Genomic DNA, 14,694 nt, shown 5'->3' on the forward strand with positions numbered 1-14,694 from the left:
GTACTTGAGGGAAGCGTGGAGGGTAAAAATTGTAGAGAGAGACTAAGGGATGAATACACTAAGCAGATTCAGAAGGATGTATGTTGCAGTAGTTACTCAGAGATGAAGAAGCCTCCACAGGATAGAGTAGCATGGAGAGCTGCATCAAACCAGTCTCTGGACTGAGGACCACAACAAAACATAGCAACATCTGAAATTAAAGGTATAGAAGTTCCTTCAGGTATCAGATTTGCCTCTTTTGATGTAACTAACCTACTTACAAATGTACTGACTGAAGAAACAATAGATATAATCTTGGAAAACTTAGTAAAACATAAGAAAATGTCAAATTCAGAAATATCAGGAGTCAAGGACATGTTGCAGCTAATATTCTCACACAATTACTTTACATTTAATGGGAAAGTTTACCAACAGAAGGAAGTCTTGCCGTAGGCAGTAGCATAACAAGTTTGCTGGCAGAGATATCTCTCAATCACCTGGACAGTAAGTTCTGTAAAGGAAACAATAGACTCAAAAGTGAAATAATATATAAGGGGCATTCAAATGAAACCTGGTCACTTTTGTAAAGTAACGGTAATGATTTTATTACCTCAAAAATTTAGTTACAGACAGTACACATACTCAAAAATACGCCGAAACTGTTGGCATATTTATCCCATTGTGACACAAGTCGGTCGATTCCATCCTTGAAGAAGCTAGTTGGCTGCTGTTGGATCCAGGCCTGGACGCAGTCACACACTCGTCCATTGTGAATTGCTGTCTGCGAATAGCTTGTTTTAGAGATCCAAACACATGAAAGTCACACGGTGAAAGGTCGAGACTGTATAGTGGATGTTCCAGCATTTCCCACCAAAACTGCTGCAATGTTGTTTTCACCACATTTGCCTTGTGTACGCGGGCATTATCATGCAGGAGGATTATGCCATTGGACAACGTGCCTCAGTGTTTCGACTTTTTGGCTCGTCTAAAGTTCTGTAAATTGGCTTGATAGCGCCGCTAGGCATTGATGGAAGTTCCCCATTCTAGGAACTTGATAAGCAGTGCACCCTTGTGGTAAAAAAAGAAGGTTATCATGAACGTACCAGAAATGGTGTGGATGGCCTTTGGTTTCTTTGGAGGTGGTGAAGTCACACGTTGCCATTGCTTGCCCTGACACTTGCTTTCTGTTTCAAAATGGTGACACCATGTTTCATCACCTGTGACAAAACACGACAGAAAGCCATATTCCTCCTAATGATAATGTTGCAGATGACTCAAAGACAGTACCATTCAAGTATTGCACTGTTCGGTGGTCAGTTGGTGGGGAACCCATTCCACACAGATTTTTCTGCGCCCACACTAATACCCAGTAAACAATGGATCTTGTCCACAGTGATTCTGCTGTTGTCCAAGACTAAAGCATTCACTTCTGCGACCATTTCCGGTGTGATGACACAATGAGCCTGTCCAGTCTGAGCATTGTCTTCCAGTAACTCACACCCCTCAAGGAATTGTTTGCCCCATTCCACAACACTTGAATGACTCAGACTGTACTCACCGTACACAGCCTTCATCCATTGATACATTTCACGGCCTCTAACTCCCTCTGCCGCCAAAAATTGTATCACTCCTCGTTGCTCCTGCTTAGTCGCCTGCACGTTCAGTAGTGGACGATAACTTGTGTGATCACCTTCTCTTCGGCATGAAACCACACTGGTGCTATGCAACATCAAACAGTGCTCTTTAGCAATAGATGGTGCCACCATACCCGCAGTTATGTGGTGCCATCTTACGTACAAGGCAAAGGTAGACAAACTAACCATGTTTCATTTGATCTAACCTCATATTACTGGAGATATGCTGCTATTCGATGGAACAAAGGAGGAGATTGAAGAACTAATTGCAATATTCAATTCTTTACATAAACACATAAAATTCACAACATAACATGAGGACAGCAAAAGCATAAATTTCTTGGATCTAAAAATCACTTATCACCAACAAAAACATAAGTTCATCATACACAGAATCACACATACACAGACATAACAATGGACAACTCACCATGCCATCCCACCACACAGACACGTTGCATTTAAGTCCATGCTACACAGAGTACACTCTCTTGATTTAGAAGAAAACAGCCTCAGGAATTAGCTAGATACAATATAAAGCATTGCCATAAACAATGGTTACACAGCCAAAATAATTGACAATTTAGACAGACAAATACACAAACGTAAGACAACAAATGGCCACACTGTGAAAGAAGCGAAACATTTGCCAGTACCCCATACCTGGGGACCTTATCACAAAAAAATTGCAAACCTTTTCAAAAAAAAAAAAAACAAATGTAATATTTGCATTCTCAACTACTAATAAGCCAGGAAACTCACTTGTCCATACCATAAAATCAAATACACAAAAATTCAACAACAGTGGAGCAATATGCTCCAGTTGTTCTGCCTACTACATGGGGAAAACGCAGAAACTTCAAAACCCGCTTTCAAGAACATATAAATGCTGTCAGGCTCAACCACTTCGAAAAATCAATTATTGTACAACATATGTTGGAAACAAAACATATCATCAACAGTCTAGAAAACAATTTGGTAGTACTACATTCTGAAGCCAATGGGAAGACCGTAAATCTGTTGGAACAACTGGAGATAAACCTCCATAAAATCAAAAAACCACAATCTATGTTAAGTGTACAACCAGATTTCGCAAGCCATAGTTACTTCAGTAATTTTAAATACCTATTCTAAAGTTATTCCCTGCATATGTAAACTGTTTACTAATTACATCTCTGTCACTAAAAATAAATTCATTTTTGATCATACTATGTACAACAACATCTGTGATGCGTTTACTAACATGTGTATGCAAATATGTCTTTTGAGTGAAGTGATATGAATGAAAAGAATGTATAATGGTGTTAAAAACGCTTTTCTTGGATTATGAGGCAAGTTTACACTGTTCATTTTTTCCACTATTTCACACATATTTTCCGCATTCGATTTATGAGATTCATAACCTAACATCAAATGTTTTCAGGACAGGAATATGCATTTCACTTCATTCAAGAGCAAAAATAAATAATGTATTAAGACAAGTTATACCTGATGATGGAACCAAAGGGTCTGAAACGCATTGTGTACTTAACAAAACACAAAAATTTGTGACTGAATGCTTTTTTAAATTCATGTTTCCAAACCTAAATGTTTTAGTGGTCTATTACATGGCTTTTCTGGTTTCAGTTTTCATAAAAATATACACTGAGGAAATTAGAACTTTACACCATGTTTATTATTTCTTTGTGGTACACGGAACTGTGTTACACAAATGGCTGAGGTAGATGTATGAAGTAGCCACAGCAAGCCCACTGCAACTGTCAGGGACATTCTTTTGCCAACTCTACAGTAGATTAATAGGAGGTAGGATATTTTCAACAGTACAAAACTGAATAAGCTGAGTTTTTTCAAAGTTTAAATCTATCACATTTGTGCAAAACCAGTTAGTAACTTTCACATAAAACATAATTTACTATTTTCTCCATTGATGTTTCTTTGTCCAGCTTCACAGTAATGCTTATATCATCTGCAAGTAAGACTAATTCAACCTCCTGATTCAAATAAAATGGTAGCTCATTAACATAAAGGAAGAACAGAAGTGGGCCAATGATCAAAGCCTCTGTGACTCCCACTGTATCCCCCCCTCCCCTCTTTATTTTTATATGGTGTCCCTCTTTGTATTACTCAAACAGCACAGGGCAGCTTTCTGCATTCTGTTTCTGAAATAATAACTAAACCGGGCATGTTCTCAATTACATATTGCATAAAAACTTAAATAAAGAATATTACAAGTGACACAATGAAATGCCTTCAGCAAGTCAAAGATCATAACTGGTGACATTTCATTTAAGGATTTTATTATGTGCTCAGTCAATATACACACTAAAGTGCCAAGGAAACTGGTATAGGCATGCATATTCAAATACAGAAATATGTAAACAGGCAGAATACGGTGCTGCAGTTGGCAATGCCTATATAAGACAACAAGCATCTGGCGCAGTTGTCAGATCGGCTAGTGCTGCTACAACGGCAGGTTATCAGATTTAAGTGAGTTTGAACATGGTGTTATAGTTGGTGCATGAGTGATAGAACACAGCATCTCCAAGGTAGCGAAGAAGTGGGGATTTTCTCTAAACACCATTTCATGAGTGTATTGCTAATATTAGGAATCCAGCAAAACATCAAATTTCTGACATCGCTGCAGCTGGAAGAAGATCCTGCAAGAACGGGACCAACAACGACTGAAGAGAATCATTCAGCGTGACAGAAGTGCAACCCTTCCATAAGTTGCTGCAGATTTCAATGCTGGGCTGTTGACAAGTGTCACTGTCTGAACCATTCAATGAAACATCATCAATATGGGCTTTCAGAGTCGAAGGTCCACTCATGTACCCTTGATAAATGCATGACACAAAGCTCTACGCCTCACCTGGGCCCGTCAACACTGTAAATGGCCTGTTGATAACTGGAAACATGTTGCCTGGTCGGACGAGTCTCATTTCAAATTGTATCGAGCAGATGGATGTGTACAGGTATGGAGACAACCTCATGAATCCATGGACCCTGCTTGTCGGCAGGGGACTGTTCAAGCTGGTGGAGGCTCTGTAATGGTGTGGGACGTGTGCAGTTGGGAGTGATATGAGACCCCTGATACGTCTAGATAAGACTCTGACAGGTGACACACACATAAGCATCCTTTCTGATCACCAGCAACCAATACTGTCCATTGTGCATTCTGCGGACTTGGGCAATTCCAGCAGGACAATGTGCCAACCCACACATCTCAAATTGCTGGAGAGTGGCTCCAGGAATGCTCTTCTGAGTTTAAACACTTACACTGGCCACAAAACTCCCCAAACACGAATATTATTGAGCATATCTGTGATGCCTTGCAAAGTGCTGTTCAGAAGAGATCTCCACCACCTAGTATTTTTAGAGATTTATGGCCAGCCCTGCATGATTCATGGTGTCAGTTCCCTCCAGCACTACTTCTGACATTAGTCGAGTCCATTCCAGGTAATGTTGCGGCACTTCTGTGTGCTCGCAGGGACCCTACACGAGATTAGGCAGGTGTACCCGCTTCTTTGGCTCTTCAGTGTAAATAGTTGTATGAGTAGTGTGGCCATTTTGATATCTAAACTGTGATTAGCTGAGTATCCCTTTTAGCACAAAAGTAGGTGACAACCTTTTTTTTTTTTTTTTTTTAAATTCACATTTCAATGTACAAACCAGCTGCAGACTGTGATGTTTACATAGTGTTATTAATCTACAATTCTCCATACAGTCCTCCCGCTCACTCCAAAATGACATTTTCTTTTTGTTGTGGAAAAATTTGAGTCAATGTTTCTTACAGCATGAAACGCTGCATTTTGGCGCTCTCTCATATGTATTCTGCTTTACTTGCAATGATTGTGAGCCGTTTTCACTGAGTCATTATTGCAAAACTGTGTCCTCAATCATTAAAAAAACTGCCATGAGAGGCAGGGATGATCCTGACATTTCTTTTCATAAACCCACTCAACTTGTTGGTAATTCTGGTGCTATTCTCAGACTACCGTAAGTATAATGTGCCTTCATTAGAATACATCATTACTGTACAAATAACAAAAACCCATTAACAAAAAACATAAAAAACTTGTACAGTGTTCTGCTGAAAGACTTCTGTTGGACATGACTAGACTTCTGTTGGACATGACTAACGGCAAATCAGTTTCCATTTGCTTCAGTTTAACTGGTGTGGCACAATGCAAGGAAGAGTTTCTGAAGACATCATCGAATCTGACAAAAATCCAGAAGACATTTTCAAACAAAACATATTCAGTTTTCAATGGTACTAACTGTGTACTATGGTCTCATCTGAAATTTTATCGTTCTACCATTTTAAATTTAACACAGCATCAAGGCTATGTAAAGGTCAACATTTAGTTCACCCTCACAGGTTTGCCTAAAATAGATTTTACTGCTGAAAAATTGATTGCAATGCTTTCAAGAAAAAGCTGGTATGGTATGTCTAAAGCAAGCACATTATATACAGTTTCAATTCATGTGTTAGGATGCAGAAACATTTGATCCAATTAAGTACGCCAGATGCTGTAAATTTTTTATGACATTAGTAATGACTTTCTGTTTTTATGATGTTCAGTTATGGTAGCATATTTAATGTGGCCGCAGTCTACTCACTAAAACATAACAGGTTTTATTATAATGAACTGCAACATTACAATGTACTGGAAAATGAAATGCAACTGGTGGAAAGATATTTTAAAACTAATGTAGAAGACACTGTAATGTTACAGTTTCTGCAGATGGAATCAAAATTTGATGTACAAATACCAACTAAACAGCAACATACCTTTCCAAGGAGTCACTTGATAAATTACTGTCACTGTTTACAGACTGCAACTGTGGATGTGGCAATGACTTCTCATCTTCATCTGATTCCCAGCCACCTCCAGCACGTCCAGGTACATGAGCTTGCAAATGACAGAGATACATAAGGCTATACAGTAACATGTATTCAAAGTTGTAGATGAAACTAAAACAACTAACTCATTAAGCAAGGCAAAGTAAAACTGGATTTAAAATGTATGCAGAAACGGATTACTAAAGATATCAATCTGAATGTAAAATTATGAAACCAATCCTATACATCAAGTCACAAGCATGTCAATATTACACTGGGCAGACTACAAAGCTTACAAAGCTCCTGAAATGAAAGGAAAAAGAACACAGTACCAGTATTTGCTAATTATAGCAGTGTTACTGATAGGTACAAAAAGAAATATTTATACGGAAATGTACAAACTGAGGTGTGTAGCTTCACCCTGGTTAGCAGATCAGAAACATATTTACTGGGAATAAAATTAATATTATTAAAATCAGTCACAGATATTACAGCTGGAAGAACTATGTAAACTGTTCAGTGCTGTAGTGGTACGGTTCGAATAAAGCTGACATCCACTTAAGCAGTTATCAGTTGCAGAATGAATAGCTATCATCAGAATGGGAATGCTGACACACACTTTCAGTGGGCTGTATGAGAAGGCTAAAATATTTAAAACTTGCTTCTGGAATTCTTTCCCTGAATGAAATCATATTAATATTCTCCTTTTGATCGCTGCATGTATTCTGAAATGACAGACACATAGATAAGTGACTGCGGGTTTGAAAATTCACCAAAAATACTCTTCAGATGTAAGGTCACTAGGACAAGATGAGATAACGATTCGATTGTTTATAGATTACCTGAAATTTATCACCTTCTAGCAGCAATATATTGTAGATTATTGAAGGAACAAAGTACTTAAATAAATTTGAAAAATGTACAGCTCAATCTATTTTCAAGAAATGTCAGTGTGCCATTCTCAACAGGGAGAAACTTGCTTCATGTGTATCCCTCAGATTGCTACTGCTCATTGTTATTGATGTTGTGGTCTTCAGTCCAAAGATTGGTTTGATGCTGCTCTCCATGCTACTTTATCCTGTGCAAGCCTCTTAGTCTCCGAATAACTACTGCAATCTACATCCTAAATCTGTGTACTGTCTTCCTCCCTTGGGCTCCCTCTACGATTTTTACCTCCCACACTTCCCTTCAGTAGTAAATTGATGATCCCTTGATGTCTCAGAATATGTCCTATTAAACGATCCTTTCTTCTAGTCAGGTTGTGCAACACATTTCTTTTTTCCCCAATTCTGTTCAGTACTTCCTCATTCGCTACACAATCTACCCATCTACTATTCAGCATTCTTCTGTAGCACCACATTACAAAAGCTTCTATTCTCTTCTTATCTACACTACTTTGGGATTACCTACCAGTCATTATATACATCATGAGCAGTAGCATCCCCTCCCCCTCTCCTCCCACGAACCAGAAATCTTGCCATTGGTGGAGAGACTTCCGTGCCTCAGCGATTCAGATGGCCATACTGTAGGTGCAACCACAATGGAGTGGTGTCTGTTGAGAGGCCAGGCAAATGTGTTGTTACTGAAGGGGGGCAGCAGCCTTTACAGTAGATGCAGGGCAACAGTCTGGGTGACTGAGTGATCTGGCCTTGTAACATCAACCTAAAAACAGCCTTGCTGTTCTGGTACTAAGAATGGGGAAGCTACCACTGTAATTTTTCCCAGTGGCGTGCAGCTCTACTGTACGGTTAAATGTTGGTGGCATCCTCTTGGATACAGTATTCTGGAGGTAAAATAGTCCCCCTTTCAGATCTCTGGGTGGGGACTACTCAGGAAGATGTTGTTATCAGCAGAAAGAAAACTGACATTCCTTGGATCAGAGTGTGTAATGTCAGATCCCTTAATTGAGCAGGTAGGTTAGAAAATTTGAAAAGGGAAATGAATATGTTAAAGTTAGATACAGTGGGAATTAGGAACAGCACTTCTGGTGAGGTGAATAAAGAGTTATAAATACAAGTCAAACAGGGGCAATGCAGAAGCAGATTTGATAAACAATAAGAAAATTGGAACGCAGGTAAGCTATTATGAGCAGCATAGTGAACACATTATTGTAGCCAAGATAGACATGAAGCCCATGTCCATCACAGTAGTAAAAGTTTATATGCTAACTAGCTCAACAGATGATTAAGAGACTGAAGAAATTTATGATAAGATGAAAGAAGTTATTCAGATAGTTAAGAGAAATGAAAATTTAACAGTCATGAGAGATTTGAATTCAACAGTATGAAAATGAAGAGAAGGAAATATAGTGGGTGATTATGGACTGGAAGAAAGGAATAAAAGAGGCAGCCACCTGGTAGACTCTTGCACAGAGCATCCCGAAGGAAAGTTGTATATGTGGAAGAGATCTGGAGACACCAGAAGGTTTCAAATTCATTGTATAACGTTAAGATGGAGATTTTGGGACCAGATTTTACATTGTAAGACATTTGCAGGGACAGATGAGGACTCTGACCACAGTTAATTGATTATAAACTGCAGAAGAAAAGTGAATAAACGGCAAAATGGTAGGAAATTAAGATGTGACCTGAATAAACTGAAAGAACAAGAGGTTGTGGTGAGTTTCTGTGGTAGCATTAGGGAACAATTGACAAGAACAGAGGAAAGGAATACAGTAGAAGAATAATGGGTAGCTTTAAGAGATGAATTAGTGAAGGCAGCAGAGAATCAAATAGGTAAAAAAAAAAAAAAAAACGAGGCCTAATAGAAAGCCTCAGGTAACCCAAGAGATATTGAATTGAATTGATGAATGGAGAAAATATAAAAAAGCAGTAAATGAAGCAGGTGAAAGGGGATATGAATGTCTACAAAACAACATTGACAGGAAGTGCAAAATGGCTATGCTGGAATGACTAGAGGACAAATGTAAGTATTTAAAAGCCCATATCACTAGGGGAAAAACAGATGCCACCTACAAGAAAACTGAAGCAGCCTCTGGAGAAAAGAGAACCACCTGTATGAATATCAAAAACTCAGGTGGAAAACCAGTCCTAAGCAAAGAAGGTAAAGCTGAAAGGTAGAAGGAGTAAACTGCGAGGGTTCATTTATATTTTAAGTTACCTTGTTGTGATCTTCAGCTCATAGTAGTCTGTGAACCCACCCAACTTGTTAAATACTCTTATCTGTAGAATAGCTTAATTTTTACTGAAAACCAGGACTTGGCAACTTCTATCTTTTAAGACTTTTATTGTGCCTTTAAATACAGCACTTATAGTTAATAAGTATCTTGTTACAGGAGACCTTCTGGGCAATAAATAACAAGCAGTTTTTCAACACATACATATATACATTATTGATATAAACTTCTGGTGATTGGTAATCCTTGACAGCATGGCTGATGCAGAAGACTCTTTGCTGGCTTTGACAACTTTACCCATCAAGACTCCAAGCACATTTTCATCTCTCTTGGAACACCACGGTGACCATGAGGAATACCTCATGCAAATAATAAGATACACAAAACAGGAATTGTCCCCTAATAATTCTTCTTACATAAACTTTATATTTTGAATGATAATTCTGGATAACAAAAAATGCACATACTTCTATCAACAAAGCTTCTTCCTTTATTTTCAAAATTAGTATGAGATTTCACTTCTACTCAACGCATTTATTTATTTCCAAACTTCAGCTGAAAAATATCTGGAAAATCTCATACCCTCAGAATATAGGGATCGATGCAAGAGGTTGTACTTGTGGGCAATATTATAGAAATGGAAGAGGATGTAGATGAAGATGAGATGGGACATATGATGCTGCGAGAAGAATTTGACAGAACACTGAAAGGTCAAAGTCAAAACAAGGCCCTGTAAGTAGATGAGATTCTGTTGCAACTACTGATAGTCTCGGGAGAACTGGCCATGACAGAACTCTTGCATCTGGTGAGTAAGTTGTATGAAACAAGTGTAATACCTTCAGCCTTCAAGAAGAATATAATAATTGCAACTCCAAAAAAAGCATTTGCTGATAGGTGTGAATATTTCCGAACTATCAGTTTAACAAATTGTGGTTGCAAAATACTAACACAAATTCTTTACAGAAGACTGGAAAAACTTGTAGAAGCCAATCTCTGGGAAGATCAGTTTGGATTCTGGAGAAATGTAGAACGTGCGAGGCAACACTGACCCTACAACTTCTCTTAGAAGACAGTTCAAGAAAAGGCAAACCTACATTTATAGCAGACTTAAAATTATAACTAAAACATCAAATGAAACATCAGCTAAAACAATTTTTCTTACCAGTGCTCAATATGAGCACCGTTCATCACACAACACACATCAAGTCAACAGGCCAGTTGTTCCCAGTGGTTGGGTAAATGTCATTTAACCAATCGCGTACTGAGTGATGCCAGTGAGGTGTGCATCATATTGCTGCAAAATGAAGTTCTGTGGTTCAGCTTCTTCCAATTATGGAAAGAACCATCATTCTAGTGCATTAAGATAAGCAAAACTAGTTATAGCTGCTTCAACAAAAAAGAAAGGCCCATAAACTTTCCACTGGGATATGGCATAAAAAACATTCAATTTAGGGGAGTCTCATTGCAACTGAATCATTGTGGGATTGGAGGGGGGGGGGGGGGGGTTGCTGACTTTGCTGACTACCATATACCATAAAGAAAGGATATTGTGGAGTCTCACAGCCTGGGGGGACGGTTTCAGAATGAATTTTCACTCTGCAGCATAGTGTGCGCTCATTTCAAGTTTCAAGTCCTAGTCTGGTACATAGTTTCAATTTGGCAGGAATTTTAAATCAGTGCACACTAAGCTGCAGAGTAAAAATTTATTCTGGATACTCTATATTGTTCGATTGAAACAAGAGATGTGTATCCATTGTCATTTCAGCCTCACAACTGTGGAATGAAAAGAATGTTGTGAAGCCTGTAGTGTCCTGCTTTTCCGTGTTGTATGTGAATGTCACAACAGGCAGTATTGTATCCCAATCTCCCTGCTCATAAATGTGGGTGGTAGGCAACTGTTATCCTGCTGCAATGCGAAATAACCTCCGATACTAGTCTCTAATGGAAAACTTCTTCAAATTGGTGACCTTCTTACTGGTACCAGGCGCTGGGTGCTCTATTCATTAAAATGTTGTCTTCTACAAGAAACCTTCCAATTCCCACAGCTATGGCAGTTAGCACAGCTTTGGTGACAACAATGTGGGCAGACAGAAGACTACTATCCATCGATTCCCATTTGATGATTCCCGGAATCTGCCCAAGAGGTCAATTCCAATTCAGTGGACTGGTATGCTGCAGGCAGAATTTTGGTATCATATGCCCCAAGGGTGATTGTGCACACACTTCCATCACTCGCTTTCCTTGCAGTAGCTGACATAGTGTCTAACGGATTGATAGAGACCTAGCCTGAGAAACCTATATTAAGGTTCAGTCTAGAGTCTTAACAAATCCCAGGTGACCAGATGTTGGAATATCATGCAAATACTTCAGGACAGCTGGCCGTAGATGAGCTGGGATGATGAGCAACCATTATATCATAGTCCCTCTCAGAAAATGTTCTGTTTTTATAACTGCAATTTTCCTTTGGTTGGTTCGACATCCTTCAAGACTTCTACAGTTTTCATCAGTGCTGGATCTTCTGTCTGTTCAGCAGCAAAGCCGTTTAACAAAGCAATGACGAGATTTCATCCACTGGTGTGTTCTCGCAAAAATTCCTTGGAAGACAGTCAGCATCCTCGTGTATGCACCTGCTTTTCTATACCACTGTGATGTGGTACTCCTGAAGTCTTAGTGCCCATCTCACTAGTCGACCTGATGGATCCTACAGGCTAGTTAGCCAGAATAAAGAACAGTAGCCCATCACAACAGTGAACGGTTCACCAAAAAAATACAGCCACACTTTTTTGATGCCTCAAATAAAGCATTCTTTCCAGATTGGACAACAGTTCATCTAGACTCTGGAAGTATAAGCTATCACCTTTTCAGCACTTTCCTAAATTTGCACTAGAACTGGATCTACCCCATAACTTCTACTGTCAGTCTGAAGTTCCATCAGTGCATTCTCATCATACAATGTTAGGACTAGAGATGATTTTAGCACATCATTCACAACAAGGATAGTTCTTCCTTGCACCTCATTCCAGGAAAATTTGGCCTGTGCCTTGATGCATAAGTCCTTCATGAACTGCTAGCAGTACAAGCACATTCCACCAAAACTTCTCAAAACACAAATTTGCCAAGGAGTTGAAAATCTGTGACTTATCTTATTTTCTCTGGGTTGGGATGGAATCCATCGCTATTAGCTATGTGCCCCAAGATTTTCATCTCTTGGGCACTGAAGAGGCACTTTTTCGTTTTTTGATGGAGGCTTGCAGCCTGATGATACTTTATCCAGTTGTCAGACAATTTGGATGTTCTTCAAATACCTTTGAAAAGTGAAATTGGCAATTTGACAGTAACTTCCTACACTTACCCATAGATGTAGCAGAACATGATTCTTCATCAGTGGAATTGAGTGCATCTATCCTGAATTGGTAAGGCTGTTACTATGCACATAGCTTTTATGGCCGCTTGTGACTGTAGTAACCAAATAACATCTACATCTACATCCATACTCCGCACGCCACCTGACGGTGTGTGGCGGAGGATACCTTGAGTACCTCTATCGGTTCTCCCTTCTATTCCAGTCTCGTATAGTTCGTGGAAAGGATTGTCGGTATGCCTCTGTGTGGGCTCTAATCTCTCTGATTTTATCCTCATGGCCACTTCATGAAATATACATAGGAGGGAGCAATATACTGCTTGACTCCTTGGTGAAGGTATGTTCTCGAAACTTCAACAAAAGCCCGTACCAAGCTACTGAGTGTCTCTACTGCAGAGTCTTCCACTGGAGTTTATCTATCATCTCCGTAACGCTTTCGCGAGTACTAAATGATCCTGTAACGAAGTGCACTGCTCTCTGTTGGATCTTTCCTATCTCTTCTATCCACCCTATCTGGTACGGATCCCACACTGCTGAGCAGTATTCAAGCAGTGGGCGAACAAGCATACTGTAACCTACTTCCTTTGTTTTCGGATTGCATTTCCTTAGGATTCTTCCAATGAATCTCTAATATACAAAGCTGATCCACATAGCACAAATATGGCTTTGCCCATAAATCTCTGAGCAATAACAAAAATACACCTCTTGTGACTCCACACAAAACAAGATAAAAGAATCATACAGAAGGTGTGACAATAGTGATATACACAACAACTGATGCCAGTGGTACAAACTAAAAGAACATAGTGAGAGTGAGTCAGCACTGCTCCGCACGTATACAAGTGCGAGTCACCGGTAGACAATGTGATGGAGACCGTGCCGTGTACATGCTTCCTACAGGCGGCTATAGTGGCTGAGCCAGCGCTGATATAGTTGGCAGTTGATTTAAGTACATACACGTGGCACATTACATTCAGAGCACTCATATTCACATGCACTAGTAGCAGGATACAGCACACTTCTCCCTCATGAAAGGAGGGCACCCTGGTGATTGAGGAGATGGTGGTTGCCTGATGAGAGAAACATTCATCAAGTCCAGAGTGGCACCAGCCGGTGCCAATGGCGAAGGCAGGACGATGTACTGGGCAGACACCAGTGCATAGGGTCAGAATGCATGGAGAGACACGCATGCTCGATGACAGTGGTACGTTGCTATGCATAACGACAGCAACAGGGAGGAGGGTGCCATTGCTATCCCTGCATCCCCATCTCGGGCAGGTCCTGTGGAAAGGAGATGGTGCTGGACCCACCGGCGATGATGGTAAAGGGGCTGGTAGAGGTGGCTTGACTGGAACAGCAGGCTGTGGCAACAGAATGGAGACCAGAGACAGACCAACACCTGGCACCTTGAAGCTGTAACCCCAGGGCGCCACATGTGGAGGAGGCAGCCAATGGGATCAATGGGATGGATGCGCCTCCACAGCAGGCGACAACGGGGTCAAGGCAGGACGGTTGGGCTGTGGTGACAGGAGCCCTGAACCGGTAACTTCCGGCAGAGGGGGGGGGGGGGGGGGGCACCTGATCAAAGTGGCATACAACCAGCCCGTCAGCTGTATGGACGTCACAAAGACAGCGTCACCAACAGTGGACAACACAGGCTGATATCCACATGGGCTGGCAACCTAACCCTTCCGTCTATACCAGCGATCCTGGCGTGAAGTGGCTGGACGAACCCAACCAT

The 14,694-nt window shown here is 40.3% G+C and overlaps 1 protein-coding gene across 3 annotated transcripts in view; it reads right to left on the bottom strand.

Moving 5' to 3' along the window:
- The window catches only part of LOC124774633 (AP-4 complex accessory subunit Tepsin-like), a 152,198-nt gene that overhangs the window by 62,611 nt on the left and 74,893 nt on the right, over positions 1–14,694 (bottom strand). For all 3 annotated transcript variants that reach the window (XM_047249497.1, XM_047249498.1, XM_047249496.1), the window contains one exon: positions 6,406–6,526. In XM_047249497.1, coding sequence (XP_047105453.1) covers positions 6,406–6,526 — 121 coding nt within the window. The remainder of the gene's footprint in view (positions 1–6,405; positions 6,527–14,694) is intronic.

This window comes from Schistocerca piceifrons, chromosome 2 (assembly GCF_021461385.2).
Source record: "Schistocerca piceifrons isolate TAMUIC-IGC-003096 chromosome 2, iqSchPice1.1, whole genome shotgun sequence".
Lineage (NCBI taxonomy): Eukaryota > Metazoa > Arthropoda > Insecta > Orthoptera > Acrididae > Schistocerca > Schistocerca piceifrons.